Here is a 17867-nt window from a genome sequence, read left to right as displayed (position 1 = left end):
CTGTCACCTCCTGATGCCACCCTCTCCCCTTGCCTCCCAGACGACCGGCACCGTGTGAAGCTCCATCCGCTGCTGGGCGATCCCAACTCGGATTACATCAATGCCAACTACATCGATGTAAGTGGGGACGGGGCCGTGGTCCTCTCTGGTAGGGGCTGAGTGTCCCGTGGGGCCGTTGGGGTCTGTGCCCTGCAGGGAGCTGAGCCAGGCTGGGCTCTGACAAGCCTGGTTTATGTCCATCAGAAATTTCTGCTCGTTTCTGTCCCTGTCCCATGCAGCTGCATCTCTCCCTTCTCCTCTGCTCCTCTCCTTCCTCATCCCCTTTTCTATGCTCACCGTTCTCCTTGCCATGGTCCCAGAATCATTGCCTACCCAGGGTATAGGATGCAGAGGTTGGGGGGGACATGGGGACAGGCTGGTGGCTCACCCTGGGCTCAGGGGGCAGCAGTGCTTGAATTTGGGGTACCCCGGTACAGCAGTGCTGCAATTTGGGCAGAGCTCAGCCCCCAGAATGACATCCCAGTGCCTCCAGCAATGCCAAGCCCAGGGGAGACTCGTGTCTCTGGGCTCTGGTGGAGGCTTCGTTAGGCACTGAGTGAGGAACAGCTCAGGGGGGCTCTGTGGGCTCTTCACATCTAGAAGCAGCAGCAGATCCCATTCTTCCCTCCTGTCCAGAGGACATCATCCAGCAAAGGAGGCCTGATGGCACTGTGGTGGGCTCCCTGTGCCCGAGCAGTGTCCCTGTGCCTGTCCCCGTCTGTCCTTCCTGCCCCGTGGCTCTGTCCTGTCTCTCGAGCTCTGCCTCACTAATGTCTGTCTCTGATCTTTCTTTCTCAAACCTGTGTCCAAACGGGATCGTTCAGATTCGGATTAACCGAGAAGTAAGTAGATGGTTCCCTGCTCCTGGGCATGGGGCCGTCACCCTGCGTAAAGGTGTAGGATAGTGCCCGTGAGAGGCAGGCTTGGTAAAACGTGTGGACCGAGTGGGAATGGGGGGAGAAACAAAGTCAGGGGCAGTCGTGGGCTGGGCAGTTCTCATCAGGCTCTCGTGGTGGTGTGGACGTACTCAGCAGTGATGCTGGAGGAGCCTGGGGCATTTTGGAGGTGCTGTTTCAGAAGGGGGCTGCGGGCTGGGGGGTTCACAAAAGCCTTTGCTGGGATGGGGGAGATGAGATCTGGGCCAGGACAGGGTGCTGAGGCAGCACCGGGCCGGTGGCACGGCCAGCCTGGGGACCTGCTGGTGGTGACAGAAGGGTTTGGTGGGGCAGTGCTCGAGTGCCCCATGGCCCCCCCCCGGGCCTGACGCCTCTGCTTCCCTTGCAGGGTTACCACAGGTCCAACCACTTCATAGCCACCCAAGGTGAGTCGACCCCTCTCTTCTCTCTCTGCTGGATTTAGCAGCCGGGTTTTGTCCCTGGGGTATTTAACCTTGTGTTTGTGAGAAAAGGGAGGAAATGGGCCGGTTTTGGGGCCAAATGAGGCAAAGCCGGTCAGCTGTCCTAGCCACAGGATCCCCAGGATCACATTTTACACCCCTGGCTGTGCGGTGCTGGCCAGTTGGGGATCCCATAGCACCCAGCCCACACAGCTGCCCCCTCTGTCCATCCTGCAGGTCCCAAGCAGGAGATGGTGTACGACTTCTGGCGCATGGTGTGGCAGGAGCACTGCTCCAGCATCGTGATGATAACCAAGCTGGTGGAGGTGGGCCGGGTAAGCCTCTCCTTCGCTCCTTCCTACCCTGTGGCTCTGCAATCTGCTCCACAGGAGCCGGAAAGCCCATCCTGTCCCCTCCTTGCAGGTGAAATGCTCCAAATACTGGCCGGATGACTCTGAGATGTACGGGGACATCAAGATCACCCTGGTGCAGTCGGAGACGCTGGCGGAGTACGCCGTGCGCACCTTCGCTCTTGAGAGGGTACGCTCCCATCAGCCAGGATCCTGCCCGACTGAGCAGACAGAGGACAGACCTCGGGCATCTTTAACCATTCTCTGTTAACATTTACCAAAACCCTCTTAATTTACCCCAGCGTGGGGCTTTCTGCATCTTTGGAGGTGCCACCTCCAAGCCTGGAGACCTCCTCCCTTTGTGCTTTTTGCTGCAAGCCCTGTCCTGGCCCTGTGCCCTCTGCCCGAGCACACGGCTCAGCTCTGCTTTTGTTTCTGTGGTCAGCGGTGAGCATTGAATTTCAGGGTGAGCGCCGTGTAATTGCAAAGGAGGATGAATGATGCTTTTTCCCCTCCAGGCTGCGGCGTGCGTAATGTGGCAGTTATTTTCCAGCGTGGTACCTGGGGATGGAGCCGGTGTAATTCACCCCTTAATCTAAAGGAACATGAAATTACTGTCTAGTTAGGAGGCAGGTAGAAAAGATGCTCATGGAACGGATCCAGATTGCCCCAGGGCTGCTGCTGCCTTCTCTGGTTGTTTTTAACCCTCTTGCAGCTGAGGAGGAGAGAGCTGTAGGGCTCCTGAAGTGACCGACTGTGGTGTGGCTGGGAAAATCCTCGATTCCAAGGGAAATCGGTTATTTGGGTGGCTGGGGCAGGATTGTGCCCTTCTCTAGCATCCCTGCTGCAGGGGTTTTGTCCCAAGGGCTTGCACAAAGCAGCTGAAGCAAGCTCAGGGGCTGCTCCTGCTGCTCTGCCACATGCAGCGCCCCCGTTGCAGTTCCCAGCTTCACGCAGCATCTGTCTGTCCATCCATCTGTCCATCCTCCCGCCTCACACCGTGTTGCCCTTCCCTTGCAGCGAGGTTACTCGGCCCGGCACGAGGTGAAGCAGTTCCACTTCACGTCCTGGCCCGAGCACGGCGTCCCCTACCACGCCACGGGGCTGCTGGCCTTCATCCGCCGCGTGAAGGCGTCCACGCCGCCCGACGCCGGCCCCATCGTCATCCACTGCAGGTGGGCGTGGGGACCGTCCCCATCCCACACGGGTTTTTGGGTTTTTGGGATGTGCACGGGGCGGCGCGATGTGTCACGGGTGGGTGCTCAGCCTTTGAAAAGCCTGGAAATTGTACGGTTCAGCAGAGAAATAGGAAATGTGTAACGAAAGGGAGGGCCGAGGCAGGGAAGGAGCTGGGGTTTGCAGCTGGGTGTCCCCGTGTGAAGGCAGCGAGCTGTAAGGAGTCGTCCTAGGGCTGTGGGTAGCTTGGGGTGGGTGGCAGAGAGTTATCTTGCTGTGGGTGCTGCTCTAGCACCCTTGGGTGCTGCCCCAGCTTTGTCCGCATGGGACATGGTGGCACAGAAGGATGGGTGGCTGGGCCACCGGCGGTGGCTGTGTCGGGACGCTGGGTTTGCCCAGAGGGAGATGCTGGGTTTGCCCCCTGGGGCAGCGCCGTTCCCTGTCCCCACAGCGTGTCCCCGGGTCTGGCCGTGGGAAAGCAGAGCTGGGAGCAGTGGTTTTCTGTCTTCACGCAGGTGTGTGACAGGTTAATGGCTCTTCCTTAGCCGGGCAAACAAGGAGGAGCCGGTGAACGGGAGGGATTTTTTATTTGATTTCTCCCTGTCAATTGCCTCATCAGTATTCATTCACTGGCAAGAACCAGTGTGATTAGTTCCCATAGTATGTAATCGCTGATAATCACGACGAATGATTCATCAGCCCCAGAAATTAGGATTTCACTGTGGAGGACTTTGTGGGAAAGGAGCAGGGGGGCGGCTCTGTTCTGGGGGGCTCGGCCTCGGTCGCTCTCTGGCTGCAGGGCCGAAGGTGCCAGGATTTGGGCTGCTGCCTGCTCTGGCTGCGGGCATCGGGGCACGGTGCTGAGCATTGGGGCATGGTGCTGAGCATCCTCCTGCAGCACCCTTTAGGGAGGGGTCCCACAGGACTGTTGGCACTCAGGGCTGCCGGGTTTGTTGCAAAAATCGTGGATTGCAGCTGTGTGAAGGCGCTGATTCCCCTTTTCCATGAGCTCCCACGCACAGCCCCAGCCCTGCAGCAGCGTGTGGGTGTGTGGAGGGGGTGGATGAAGGGAAAGCCAGGCTGAGGGCTGCGTTACGGAGGTGTGTGACATCCGCCAGCCCTGCGCAGACCTTGTTGGCACCTGGGGCTTCGTGTGGGTGCCATGTGGACTGGGAACATCTCTGCTTTGTTTTCCCTTTTTCCTCCAGCGCTGGCACGGGGAGAACCGGCTGCTACATCGTCCTGGATGTCATGTTGGACATGGCCGAGTGTGAGGGCGTCGTGGACATCTACAACTGCGTGAAGACGCTGTGCTCGCGGAGGATCAACATGATACAGACGGAGGTGAGCAGGGACATGGGGTGGGTCATGCTGCCGATGCCAGCACCTCGCAGAGGGATCGCTCTCACTCTGCTGTCCCCTTCCAGGCTGTAAAGTCCTTCCAGCCTGGTGCATCACCAAAATCATGTCCCAGGGAAAGCCAGCACCCATCCTGTTGTTTTTAAGCCTTGTGGGGTGGTTTTTCTAGGGCTGGCAGAGCTGCAGCAGGAGCACGAGGCAGTTTTGCTGCCCGCAAGCAGAAGCTGCCCTGGCTTTGCACAAAGTCATCTGGCAGAGAAGGGGCTGGGCGATGGGGGAGGAGGAGGAGGAACCTCCCGTGTTCACTGCCCAGCTCAGCCTCTTCCCTCCCCAAAAGGAGCAGTACGTCTTCATCCACGATGCCATCCTGGAAGCCTGCCTGTGCGGGGAGACCAGCATCCCTGCCAGCGAGTTCAAGCCCACCTACAAGGAGATGGTGAGGATAGAGCCGCAGAGCAACTCCTCGCAGCTGCGGGAGGAGTTCCAGGTGAGCGGCCCCGAAACCCCCACCGCCCCTCCCAAACTCCCAGCTGAGCCAGGAGGGGATTTGGGGACCGGTCCCAGCAGGGATGGAGCTAAGGGGAGCGCGTCTGCCTGCAGACCCTGAACTCGGTCACTCCCCACCTGGACGTGGAGGAGTGCAGCATCGCCCTCCTGCCCCGCAACCGGGAGAGGAACCGCAGCATGGACGTCCTGCCGCCCGACCGATGCCTTCCCTTCCTCATCTCCGTGGACGGAGACAGCAACAACTACATCAACGCGGCCTTAACTGATGTACGTATGCTCTGGCGGGGGGAAGGAAGGGGCTGCTTTGGGTTCAGGGTCCCCACACCACGCTGCAAACCTCCCTGGATGGTGTGTGGGCTAGGAGGTGGGAGGAGGCGAGCCTTGGTGCCCTTGTGGGTGGAAATGCTGGGTTTCTTGGGTGTAATTGGTATAATTTCAAGGGTGTTCCTCTTGGATATGGGGGCCCTGGGCTTGCAGAGAGGATGTGGGGAAGCCTGGTGTGGTTTTGCGGCTCGCTGCTGATCCTGCAGAGTGGTCAGTGCCTGTGCAGCCCACAGCATGCAGCCTGAGCTCCCCTTTCAATGCAGGAGTGGGCACGCTGCGGGTGGTGGGGTTGTTGTAGGCTGTGGGGTGGCTTGTCATGCCAAACCCTTGCTCAGTGTGCACTCACAGTGCCTCATTTCGTACAAACGCACAAAGGTGTGGGCACGTGTCAGCCCCAGCCTGCGCAGGAAGGGCAGGAACCAGCATAGTGGGGTCCCTCACCCCTTCTTTTGTGCAGTGGCATCTTGCTTGTCTCAGAAGAGCTTTTCATCGCTCACAAAAGAAGGTCAGGGCACTATCTTCATTTATTTTGTAGTGAAACTGGAGCACGGAAGGGAGACGGAGCTCTGGCAGGGGGTTGTTAGCACCAAGCCTCCCTGCGTGCTGCCAGCATCCCGCGGCGCGTGCTTCTTGCCCCTTCTGCTGCAGTTCAGGGGGCTCCAAAGTGGTCCCAAAGCCACCGTGCGTCCCCTCATGCAATCAGAAAGGCCACCCGTCATGGAAAAGCTATTTCCTGCCTGCCAGTGATGGCGAAGCAGAGCAGAGAGGCTTGCTGCAAGCCCGGAGTGTGGAGTGATGGGTCATTTGTCACCGAAACCACTTTCTGGAAGCGAGCTGGGTGCTTTGGCTGAGCCTCGCAGCTCTGCGTGCCCTGGGCAGCCTCTCCTCCCCTGCCTCCCCCCAGCATCTCCGAGCACCTGAGCAGCAGCACCTCCTGGCTCAGCCCTGCGTTTTTCCCCCAGACGGTGATTTATCTCGCTGCGTCTCTGTACAGATCTTGTACCTGCATTTGCTTGCAGCAGGAGCAGTTCCTGCGCCGGAGGTGGCTGCTTGATGGCTCCGGAGCAGCAGCCGGCAAATGGAGGCTGTGGCGATCATGTGCTGGCAGCTTTGTTTTCGGCTTGCTTGGGGTCTGCACATCCATTTTGTGTTTATACATCACTGAGCCTCTCTTCCTTAATCTCTGCTACAGGGACTGCCCGGGTCAGAGAATACATTTCTATACAGACACAAAAAGCCCTTTGGATGAAATTCTTGCTGAAGGGCTAAAATCCATTTCCCTCTTTAGAAAACAAACAAAAAAAAGTCTCATTTTCTTTTAGTGCCAAAGCCATTAGCTCAGTCAGTCTGTCCGCCTGTCAGATCCATGGTCCGTGCTGCCCACCGCTGGTGCTGAGCACGGTGGAGGCACCGGCAGAGCTGCAGCACCTTCGCTGACATGGGTGCAAAAGGAGTGCAGGTGCCAGAGGCATGTGTGGTTAATGAAGGAGGATGGAAACCTCGTTACTGCTCCTGTTGTGCTTGAGGAGGTTGTGCTTGGGCACAGCCAGTCCTGTTGGGAGGGTGTTGGAAGCCAGCTGAGCTTCTCTGGGTCCCCGTTGGGTTTGATGGGGAGGAAGGACCCCAGTTTCCTTTCTGGAAACCTCCCCTTTCTCCTTTTGCCTCTTTCCCTCCCTCCGTCTGTAATTTGAGGGGTGGTATTTTTAGGAGCTGAAGTGGTTTCTCCTTTCTCTAGAGGTCTTTCATTCCAGTTTCCTTTCCTGAAGATAAGCTGAGCCGGTTGTCTCTGCTGCTTGGGGTGCCCAAAGGTGCTGGGGCGCAGCGGTGGTGAGGCCGGGGGTGATGCAGAGGCACTTTTACTCAAGGCTGGGGCCACCCAGCTGTGCTTGTTCTAGGATCCAGAGTGATTTCTCTTTTCAAGTTATGTGTGCAAAACACCTTTCCCTGCTGGATATGAGAGCAGAAAGCTGATGCTTCCCTCCTCACCAACAGCCTGGACCTGGTTTGATAGCATCTCCTGGCACCAAGACCGAGGCCAATGCCAGGGAAGCCAATGGCTTTACTGGCACTCAGCACCCTTTTTTTGGGGTGTGACAGCAATGGCTTCAGTGCTGCCGCCATATCCTTAACGGTGCCCATCTTCCCTCGCTGCAGAGCTACACCAAGAGCGCTGCCTTCATCGTCACCCTGCACCCGCTGCAGAACACCACGACCGACTTCTGGCGGCTGGTGTACGACTACGGCTGCACCTCCATCGTCATGCTCAACCAGCTCAACCAGTCCAACTCCGCCTGGGTGAGTGCTGCTGCTGGCCCTGCAGGAGGCCCTGGCCTGCTTGGCGTTGGGTTGGCGTTGGGTTGACGTTGGGTTGACATTGCGTTACTGTCCTATAATCTTTGTGGATACCCAGAGGAGATAAAAAGGTAACAGGAAAGGGGAAGTTCAGCATTAAAGAACTGATTCTATCCTCCTTTTACAAAAGGGGAAACTGAGGCACGGGGATTTCCCTGCTTCTTTGAGATGTTTTGGTTCAGCTTGGCACAGAATGGGACTCCCCTGGTTCTTTTTTTGCTGGGATGCACCACCAGGACCATGTTTCTCCAGCAAGGTGTGTCCTTCCCTCTCTCCCCTCATGAGAGGGTTTGTGGTTTCCTTGCACACTGTCAGCCCCTCCAGTGCTCTGCCCTGGTAGGGGTGATTTTTCGGTGCCAAGCCATCAAGTGTTTGTCTTCCAAATGACTGGTGACTTGTGCATGCTGCTTTATAAATGAGCCTGCTGCAAAGTGGCTGTCCTGTGGCTTTACGGTGTTGATGGGATGTGCAGGTCTGCTGAGCTGGAGGGAGATGTCCCCTGACACCTGTCCCCTATAGAGAGGGGACAGAATCCCTCACCCGAGGTGGCCAGGGAGCTGGAGCCACAGCCAGAGCAGGTGTAAAAGTCCACTCCAGGTCTGTAACGTTAATTCAGTGAGGAAACTTGCTGGATTTTACATAAAATTACCCTTATGGATGCTTAATGGATGTCTGGAGAAGACTTCATTAGCTGGCTTATTTGATGAGGTGAGATCAGATACATGATGTAAATGACCCAGACTGGCAGTTGTAGCATTCATCACAAGGACATGGATGCAGCACTGGTCCTGAGTGGTGTAAATACAAGTGGTGTAAATACAAATACAGCAGGGGTGCCACACAGGAGCAGCGGGCAGGTCCAGCAGGGTGGGTGCCCAGTGCGTTTTGCCCCTGGATTCACACTTACCCTCCTGCAGGGGGAACAAAGTGCCCCTTCCAAGCCAGCCCCGTGGCAGTGCCACCATGTCACCATCCTTCCACCGGGGCCACACATCGCCTCTGCAGCAAAAGCATCAGCTGTCAGCTGAACCCTGCTGCAGGGAACCACGGCAAGGGATAAAAAAAAAAAGAAAAAAAAAAATCACATTTATTTTTTCCATGTCCACCTGTTCTTTCAACCCCTAGTTCAGAGGTGCCCAGCAGGAGCTGCCTGTCCCCGTCTCCATCCCTGTCCCCATCCCCTGCAGTGTGGCGGGTCAGCTGCTGTCCCACGGCGCCATCCTGGCAGGGTCTCTGCCGTTTTTCTTCATTATTCAGCCCTGTCTCTCTCTCCGGACACCTATTCTTCAGGGATGTCTGTGTTACAATATTTAGCTGGGTCTTAAATGTTTACCAGTTTAGGACCAACAGCTAATAAATCAGCCTTTACAGCAGGCAGCTTTGAAAGGTGACTTAGAGGGTATATCCCTCACTTGAACTATGTCTTGCCGAAGGAAGTTTTAATATCCAAATTATAGCTCTGAGTCTAGAAGGCTTAGAGATCTTGGAGATTTATAGCCCCTATTAATAACCAATTATTTCTCAAACACATTTGCCATGCAGTTAGGCCCAAGCCGTTAGATGGCCTGAAATGCTAAATGTTCTGTTAAAGTGCGGTGACAAACATCATATATTTTGTACTGCTGCTGCTTTCCCAGCTGTCAGGGTGTGAAAACAATCCCAGCCGTGACCCTTGGCCGGAGCCATCCATCAGTGCCCCGCAGGACACACGGGAGGGACACGGCCCTCCCTGGGCTGTTGGCTGCCACCGGTGTGATTTTGGGGATGTCCTGGCCATGGGCTGAGGGTCCCCATTGTCCCGTCTGCTGCTGCTGGATTATAAAACCAGAGCAGCCAAGCCTTGCTCCATCCCAGTGCAGGATCAGGCCCAGGGACCATCCTGCCCCCTCCAGGACCAGTTGCCCGTGGTGTGAGGTGCTGTGCCCGTGTCCCCGCTCACGGTGCTGTGCCTCTTCTCCCCGCAGCCCTGCCTGCAGTATTGGCCCGAGCCCGGGCTCCAGCACTACGGCCCCATGGAGGTGGAGTACGTTTCGGGAGCGGCGGATGAGGACATCGTGTCCCGGCTCTTCCGAGTGCAGAACATCACACGGGTGAGGCACGGGGTGGGTCGAGGGCCTCCACGTGTGGCTGTGTGCAACCAGGCTCCCCCAGTGTGGGTAACTGGAGGAGCTTGTGGGGGAGGGCTGGGTGGATCTGGGGAAGGGCTGGGGCACCTCAAAGAGCTTCTTTGTGAGAGTGAAGACCCTTGGAGAGCAGAAGAATGTACCTGGTGAGGCCACGCAGCCCTGGAGCTTGGCTGGCTAACTCACCCTACAAACTACCCAACCTGTGGGTGCTGCTGTGCTCTTCAGCCCAACCCAGCTCGTCCAGAGGGTGCAGCACCAGCTGCCTCCTGGCCGAGAGGAGCCTTCAGTGCTGTTGGCTCCATCCAACCGTCCTCCAGTTCCCACGTCCCTACAAGATCACAGAATCGTCTAGGTTGGAAGAGACCTCCAAGATCACCCAGTCCAACCTCTGATCTAACACTAACAAGCCCTCCAGTAAACCATATCACCAAGCTCTACATCTAAACGTCTTTTAAATACCTCCAGGGATGGTGACTCAACCACTTCCTGGGCAGCCCATCCCAATGCCTAGCAACCCTTTTGGTAAAGTTTTTCCTAATACCCAACCTAAACCTCCCCTGGCGCAAATTTAGATCTTAGACAACTCAACAGAAGACCTTTCCTGTCCTGGAGGTCTGTCTGTACCCCACTGCCTGTGCACCTTGGGACTGAAATGCCCCCCGGGGTGCTGTGGGCACTCTGGGACCTGCAGAGCAGTTTTTGTTTGGGGTGAGACCTGCCCAGGATTTTGTGTCCTTGCTGCAGCGTTCACTGCAAGCCTGGCTTTCATGCTTGGTCAGTTTGGCTTGCTTTTAAATGAGGAGAAATGGAGTGAAATTGGGAAAGGACACGGATTGTGATGAGCAGCACGTGTAGGTGCAGAGTTTCAGGCAGGGAAGAGCTGGTTTGACTGCAGAACCTGGCTGGGAAGAGGTGATGACCCTGAAGGCTGTACATCTCCCAGGGGGTGCTGAAGGGTTTAGGACAATGGTCTGCTGATGGAGGTCATCAGGCAGAGGGAATTTGGGGAATGTCTGGGCTCGGAGGAGATGGCTCCTGCCTGGTCTGGAATCAGGGGGTCTTGGCTTGTGCCCCCCATGGCAGCATCTGGCCTTTCCTGGGTGTCAGCCTGAAACCCTTTGTGGCTGGTGGCAGAATACGCCCCTTGCTGAATTAAAATGCAGTGCGATCGCAGTCTCTGGATCCGAGCAGAGATCTCCCCAGGGAGCAGAGCGCCGGAGGAGCACTGCTAAATGCAAGGAGCTGCTTCTCAACGAGCCGTGCCGGCTGCTGGTGGCTGGAGGGGAGCCAGCTCCGTGAGCCAGAGCTGTCACCCAGAGCCACAGAACCAGAGAGTGTCCTGGGTTGGAAGGGACCACGAGGGTCATCAAGTCCAACCCCTGGGGCCACACAGGACCACCCAAAAATCAGGAGCACCTAAGCTTCAAGATTTATCTTGCAGTTTTCCATAGTGGGCTGTCAGAGGAGTTTGCTCCTGGTGCCCAGAGTATTTCAGAGCAAGAGCCCCACATCTGCTGGGCTGCAACCTGGCCTCGTTCAGCTCCCTGAGTGTAATCCTCCTCCCGCAGCCTGCTAACCAGATTAGTTTCAAGGCTAACCAGCTTACCAGGGTATTAAGGCGTGCTGCCACCACGTCCCAGTTCTGTGGGTGGCAGCTTTCGGTGAGCTCCTGGCTTCCAGTGAACACAACAAAACGTGTCCCCTGGGGATCCTCTGCCTGCGAGGTGAGGATGTGATGGAGAAGCCCTGGGGGAGGCTGAGATGGCAAGTTTTGTGAGATACGTGGACAGCCTGAGATGCTGCTGGTTAGGGGAAACCACGTTGGTGGTGGGACTGATGGGTCGATGTGAGCTGGGAACCATCCGTCTTGCCGCACCAGGAGAGGCTTTTCCTCTTTTCCTCTGCTATTAATAAATGGCAAGAACCCTCTGTGAATCCTCCAGTGGAGCTAAAAGAGGGCAGCAGAAGGAAAACAGAGGGCACATCCCATTACTGTGGGATCACGTTAATGAGGTTTGCTTTTCTAGTTGCAGGAGGGGCACCTGATGGTCCGGCATTTCCAGTACCTGCGGTGGTCGGCGTACCGAGACACCCCGGACTCCAAGAAGTCCTTCCTGCACCTCCTGGCCCAAGTGGAGAGGTGGCAGAAGGAGAGTGGTGATGGCAGGACCGTTGTGCACTGCTTGTGAGTGTCCTCTGGAGAGGAGCGGGCTCTTGCATGGGGGGGAGATGCCACCAGCTCTTTTGTCCACAGTCCTGCCAGAAATTCTTCTGAAAAGCCCTTTCCAGGGCAATTTTTGTGCCCAAATCTCCACACGCTCTGCTCAGATGGGACCCAGCACGTTCACAGATTGGTAGAGACAGCAGGCGAGCCTTTAATCAAAAATTAATTACGGCCTCGTCTGTCTTCATTAGCCAAAGGATAATTTGAGAACATGCTTTATAAAACACCGGCGTTGTGCTCGCTCTTCTCTCCCCAGTCCCCATTGCTGTCAGGGATCAGACGTGACCGTGTCGGATGGTTTCACCCCAGGGTGAATGATTTTTCCGCAGCACAGGTCTAGCCCTGATGGTCCAAAAAGGCGTTTTCTTGCTCTGTTTTGGCTCTTGTGAGGAAGTAGGGTCCAGTCCAGGTCCCCCACTTTGCAGGGGGCTCTGGGACCTCTCCTGGGAGGGGAGGGATGGGCAGAGAACGGGGGGAACTGGACGGCGCAGGAGGATGCTCAGGTGCCATCCTCCTGCCATCACCACACGTGCTTCTCCCACCAGGAACGGGGGCGGCCGGAGCGGCACCTACTGTGCCTCCACCATGATCCTGGAGATGCTCAAGTGTCACAACATGGCAGATGTCTTCTACGCTGCAAAGACCCTCCGCAACTACAAGCCAAACATGGTGGAGACCTTGGTAAGCGTCAGGCACTGCCAGTGTCCGTTCTGGCTGCTGCTCCCTGTGCGTCTGCCTTCCTGCAAGCCTCTGGCAGAGGGGCGAGGTGCTGGGGGATGCATGCACCCCAAAAAACCTCATTTCCCACCCCAAACCCAACTAGTGATTGGGGCATCCTGCAGGAGCATGTCTTGGTGAGTTCCCCAGCAGGTTGAGCTGGGTGGGTAGGTGAAAGCCTCTTGAAAGCCACCTTGGTGCTGCCTTCATCTCACTGTGCTGACGTGCCCTTGGCACTGGGCTTGCCAGAAACCCATCCCTGGTCTAATAGGGCAGGTTCTCAGGGGTGACAGAGCACTGGAGCAGAGACGTGGTGGGGTCTCCTCTGTGGATCTTCCTGGAGATCTTCAAAAGTCATCTGGAGACATGGCTGTGGGCAGTCTGCTCTGGGTGGCCCTGCTGGAGCAGGGCTAGGACCAGATGGACCCAGAGGTCCCTTCTCACCTCAGCCATCCTGTGGTTCTGTAATTGGGGCTCTTTGGAGGGTTGTGGGGCTGGGAACAGGACAGGTCACTTGCTGCTTGCCTGGCTTGGCCGAGCTGAGCCCCTGGCAGCACCCGTGTGCCCAGGGGTGTCCCTGGGGAGGTGGCACATGGTGCTGGCTCCTTGTCCCCATCCTCGGCTGGAGCAGGGGGTTTCCTTCCTGCTGATGTGATTTAGAGAAAAAAGCCTGGAGTTAAATTCACCCAGCCAGTTCCATGGGATGGTTTCGCACTGGCAGGAGGGGAGCTGAGGACTGGGAGGTGAAGCCTGACAAATTCCTGTTGGAAATACAAAAGGGAAGGGCGTTTTGAGCAGGATGCCCTAGTGGGCAAGCTGCTGGGGGCGGCGATGGAGCCACGTTTCATTTGGGGAGGGTGAAAGTTTTGTGCCCTATTCCAGGCCCCCTATGGCAGGGTTGGGGAGGGAGCAGGCACGTGGCCGTCCCCATGCGTCCCATGCTGGGCTGGTGCCTCGTGGTGGTTCCAAAGCAAGCCAGCCGGAAACGTTTGCCCTGCCCGGATTATAAAATCCCTAAGTTGAGAAATGAAATGGTTTTGAGGGGGATGTGATTTGCATTAGGAATTAAAGTGGAGAAGAAGGTGAGGGAGGGGACCGGGGAGCGGAGGGAGAGCCGCAGCTAATGGAAAGATGATGTGACAAGCATGAGGCCACCAGCCCCATTGGGCTAAATTGCCACGGTATTAAAAAAGCGACATTTCACATCAGGACATGAGCATCCTCCAGCCTCAAATGAACCTGAAACAGCTATTCTGGGAATCCCAATCTACCGGAGCTGCTGGAGGCTGGATCCTCCCCCGGTGTAAGGAGCCGCAGCCCCGCAGTGATCAGCCGGAGCAGAACATTTCCCTCTGGATCTAGCTTGTGCTTTTTTCCCCCTCTGCTCGCCCGTGGGGGGTTATTTTTATATTATAATAAATGGAAACAATCCCTTTTCTTAATCCAGAAGCTTTATGTGCTTTTAATCTAAGCTGCCGCAGCTTCCTCGCTTTGAAGCCCCTCTGCCCACTCCCACCTGGGGATAACGGGATTTGCACGCCGGGGCTCAAGCTGCCATCTCCATAATGCTGCCGAGGATTTGGGGAGATGAGGGGACCCAGGATGCTTCCACCCATGGGCATCAGAAACCTTAATGTTTTCCATTTTTTCCCCTTCTTGTTGGATGCGTGAAAGGAGCAACATGGAGCTGGACACTTCGGAGGTCTGCCCTCTCCCGTAGTTTTGTGTGCTATAAATTGTATGAGGACAGGAGAGCACAAGAACAGGTCACGTAAAGGAGGACGAGGATGGACAAAACAGCCTTCGTGAGCCCAATTTCAGTGAGCTTTGCTATAAAAATAGGAGCCAGCTATGTTGGGCTTGTCCTCGTGCAGTCAGGGAGCCAGGTAGAGGGAAGAAAAAAGTAAAAAGTGCCTTGGTTTCAGGGAAGGCTCAGCCCTGGCGCAATTAATAAACCAGATCCTCAAGCTAAGGGGATGTTCAGTCTTTCTCCTTCCTTCTGGGGGAGGTGAAGATGCCCTGTGCCCCCTAAATACAGGAAAATCAGTGCTGTTGGTGTGTTTGTGTCCAATGGGTGTTTCATCCATTTTCCCCAGCAATGGGCATTGTTTGCTAAAAGAGTTGTTTGTGGCAGTGTTGTTTTGGCAGGAGCTTTATAGGGGACAGGAGAGGGAGGAAGGCCCTGGTGAGGTCCTGTAGAGCTCGACAGCTTTTCCTTAGGGCTGCTGAAACTTGTTTTGCCTTCAAACGGGGCAGCTTTGAGAAACAATTCGGGATCTTAACTCTCCCCTCTCTCTCCCCGAACAGGAGCAGTATCATTTCTGCTACGACATAGCACTGGAATACCTGGAGTCGCTGGAGACCAGATAGCACCTCGCCAGGAGGGCGAAGGCAGGGGGCTGCGTAGGGTTTGTGCCAAGCGCGCAGGTTTGCGCTCAGACGTTGCGTTAGTGCTGAAGGCGAGGAGGGGAAAAAATAAAACAGCAAAGGAGCGGATGCAAACACAGATTGAGAGCAATGAAAGGACGTGGGGATGCGTTGGCCGTTCTCCATCTTCATCCTCTGCTTTCCAAATCCCCTCCCCTTGCTCCAAGCTCGTCTGGGTGGCTGTGGGTCGCTGCCACAGCTCGTCCTGTCCCATCCCTGTGGTGGTGTGGGGTTGGTGAGCATGAGAAGTTGCCCCAGAGCGCTGCCTGGTCCTGCTCGGACACATCTGGAACAGCTGGAGAAGACCCCAACGAGGGGAGGAAGAGGACAGAAGGATGTGATCCTGTTTCCCAGCAGGGCAGGATGGATATTTGGGGAAAAGACGTTTTTAAATCGTATGTGGAGTCGAAGCTGCTTTGAGGAGCCCTGATGGCCGCCGGTGGGTTTTGCCCTTTTTTTGGGGACCTTTTGTGCTCTGTGCTGGAGCAAAGCCCCTAAAGGCAGCTCGTGGATTTCTGCCCGCTCGCCACGAGTCTGGTTTCCACTGTCGTATTTCTGTGAGCTGCGCCCCTTCGTGCATCCAGCCGTGGATAGAGCGGGGATGTGGGATGGGAGGCAGGGGACACAGGGTGTCCCTCTGCGGGGACCGGCCTGGAGCCCTCCCGGTGTCCTTGCAAAGCTTCAGAAGTGATGTTTCCCCCGTGGCTTGTCTGTCTCCATGCAGTTGTCTCCATCCATATCAATTATCCCCTCCTGGAGGGCTCTGAGTGCTGGTGACAAATTCCTGGTGCCACCCAGGCAAATGCCTGGGGCTGGGGCTGAGGGCATCTGATGCTTTTTGGCTTCATCCAGCTACAGGCAGGCAGGAGATGTCACTTCTGCTGTCTATTGTAATAATTGCAGGGTTTTGTGCTTATTGGGGGAAGCCAGGTTGTCCTCGGGCTTGGGGAGCCAGCTGTGGTCGGGGTTTTCTCTCTGCACGTGGCCCCACAAAGGTGCAGCGAAGAGATGCAGGTCTGGGGGCTGCCTCGCTGACTCGAGGAGCTGGGGATCTTGATTGTCTTGATGGCAAGACCCTTGACAGTCCTTTTTGGTGGGTAGAGAAGAGCAAGTAAGAAGCTGGCCTCTGTGTGCTGGAGGTTGCCTATGGGCACCTGCATCCTTCATCCCCCCGCATCCTCCATTTCCAGCCCTGGTGCATTCACACCCCAACCATGATCCAAAACCCAGGCAGGTGCCTTTTGGCTGGACCAGGCCACAGCGTGAAGGTCTCAGAGCCAAAGGGGCTTCACCCCAGCTGTGCAAAGCCCAGAGAAACTTCCACCTGCTTTCCAAAGGCGGAGGGGGATGAGGTAAATCTCCTCTCCACCTTGGAGGATTTATGCTTGGGGAGCCAGTGTTTGCTACTCTGTTGGGAATAAGCTTCACTGCTCTGAGCTGGATCCTGCACCTCCTTCAAGGGGACTGCGGTGGCACCGGAGGATGTCTGTGGGTTTTGCCCAAATCCTTGGCGTTTCAGTGTTCCCGCTGCCTAATTCGCACGGCTTGACAATACCTGATCCAAGGGCTATACAACGTGTTCCCCTTCGTTTCCATCCGTGCTGTGTGCCAGTGCTGTTTTGTGACCAGATAGTCTCCTCACCCCGACACGGGCTGCTTGTGGCAGGACTTCGGGTAACGTCAGTGCATGGAGCAAGTCGGTGTCCTCGACCCAGCCCCTTCTCACTGCCTGGGGACCCGCAGGGTGCTCTGCTGGGCACTGCTCGCAGCCGACCTGTGGCCAGAAAAACAGGAGAAAAAAAAAAAAAAGAAAGAAAAAAAGGAAAATTTGAACCCCCCTTTAGTCCCGATAAGGTAGAGGCTGGTGGAGTTGTATATATGTTTTAAAAGTGAGATTTTTTTTTTCTCTTTTCTTTTTTGATATCTCCTTGCTGGATGTCTCTGGGTTTTTAGGGCATCTCTTCCAAAGGGCAGACTTTGACATCAAAGTGCTATAAAAACCGACCCATCTCCAGCTCCTGCCGGGATGCTCACGTGACACAAGGCAAGGACAGCCTGTACATAGAAATATATATAGAGAAATATATATATATAAATATAAATACTGTTCTTAAGATGGATAATGTTTATTGGTATTACAGGTTGGAGTGGTGCTTTCTTTTTCATTTCTAATAAAAAAAGAAAAAAAAAACAAAGAAAAAAAAATTAGAACCCAAGAAAAAACACCAAATTGGAATGGTTTTGACCCCCGAAAACTTTGGCAGCATCCAAGAGCTGCTGCCAAGGGGCCTGGTGCCATGAAGCGGCTCCACCGTGGAGGCGACGTCGGGGGCTGCGCGCTGGGGACTTAGGGGTGGCACGGGAGGGACACGTCTGATGTGGATTGTACCACACACATCCAGCTGTTATCTGTTTAATTTTTATTTTTTTAATTATTATTTTTGGCTTTCTTTCCTTTTAAGAAAATCAGTTGCATAAATAAATGTTCCAAATTCGTGATGGCCTCTGGGTTTCTTTTGCTGGCCCTAGTCTGGGACCTGTGCTTTGGGGAGCCCTGATGCACTGTGCAGTTTAAAAACAATAACAAAAAAGAGAAAAATATAAAGATACAGCTGTATCATGCTTTGTTCAAGGATATCTTGGGGGAAGCCATTTGTAGGGCTAGATTCTGGGGTTGCAAAGCCTTCCTTGCACCAAGGACAGGGCTGCCTTGTGCTTGCAGAGCGTTAGGGTTTCCTTCTGAGAGCGGTATGGTGATGTCTCAAATGAGGTCCCATGGCTGAGAATTGCAACTCCCCCTCCTCAACCAGTGGAGTGTGAGTGCTCACAACTTCACGTGGCACTTGTGATGGAGCAGTGTCCTCGTGGATGGTGAGAGTGCCTGTCCTTGCCCGTTCCTCTGACTGGCTGGTGAGGAGCAAGATTTCCTT

The 17867-nt window shown here is 55.5% G+C and overlaps 1 protein-coding gene across 3 annotated transcripts in view; it reads left to right on the top strand.

The window, feature by feature from the left end:
* PTPRU (protein tyrosine phosphatase receptor type U) overlaps window positions 1–17434 on the top strand; it is a 55124-nt gene extending 37690 nt beyond the window's left edge. For 2 of the 3 annotated variants that reach the window (XM_032202303.1, XM_032202304.1), the window contains exons 18-31: window positions 41–117; window positions 864–881; window positions 1324–1360; window positions 1613–1710; window positions 1799–1915; window positions 2746–2900; window positions 4110–4245; window positions 4598–4747; window positions 4861–5034; window positions 7246–7386; window positions 9408–9533; window positions 11597–11754; window positions 12339–12474; window positions 14818–17434. In XM_032202303.1, coding sequence (XP_032058194.1) covers window positions 41–117; window positions 864–881; window positions 1324–1360; window positions 1613–1710; window positions 1799–1915; window positions 2746–2900; window positions 4110–4245; window positions 4598–4747; window positions 4861–5034; window positions 7246–7386; window positions 9408–9533; window positions 11597–11754; window positions 12339–12474; window positions 14818–14880 — 1586 coding nt within the window. In that variant the 3' untranslated portion in view covers window positions 14881–17434. The remainder of the gene's footprint in view (window positions 1–40; window positions 118–863; window positions 882–1323; window positions 1361–1612; window positions 1711–1798; window positions 1916–2745; window positions 2901–4109; window positions 4246–4597; window positions 4748–4860; window positions 5035–7245; window positions 7387–9407; window positions 9534–11596; window positions 11755–12338; window positions 12475–14817) is intronic. The other variant, XM_032202302.1, reaches the window with a different exon arrangement.
* Window positions 17435–17867: the final 433 nt, after the last annotated feature.

Source organism: Aythya fuligula, chromosome 23, assembly GCF_009819795.1.
Source record: "Aythya fuligula isolate bAytFul2 chromosome 23, bAytFul2.pri, whole genome shotgun sequence".
Classification (NCBI taxonomy): Eukaryota; Metazoa; Chordata; class Aves; order Anseriformes; family Anatidae; genus Aythya; species Aythya fuligula.
This window is presented reverse-complemented; position numbering and strand designations above follow the sequence as displayed.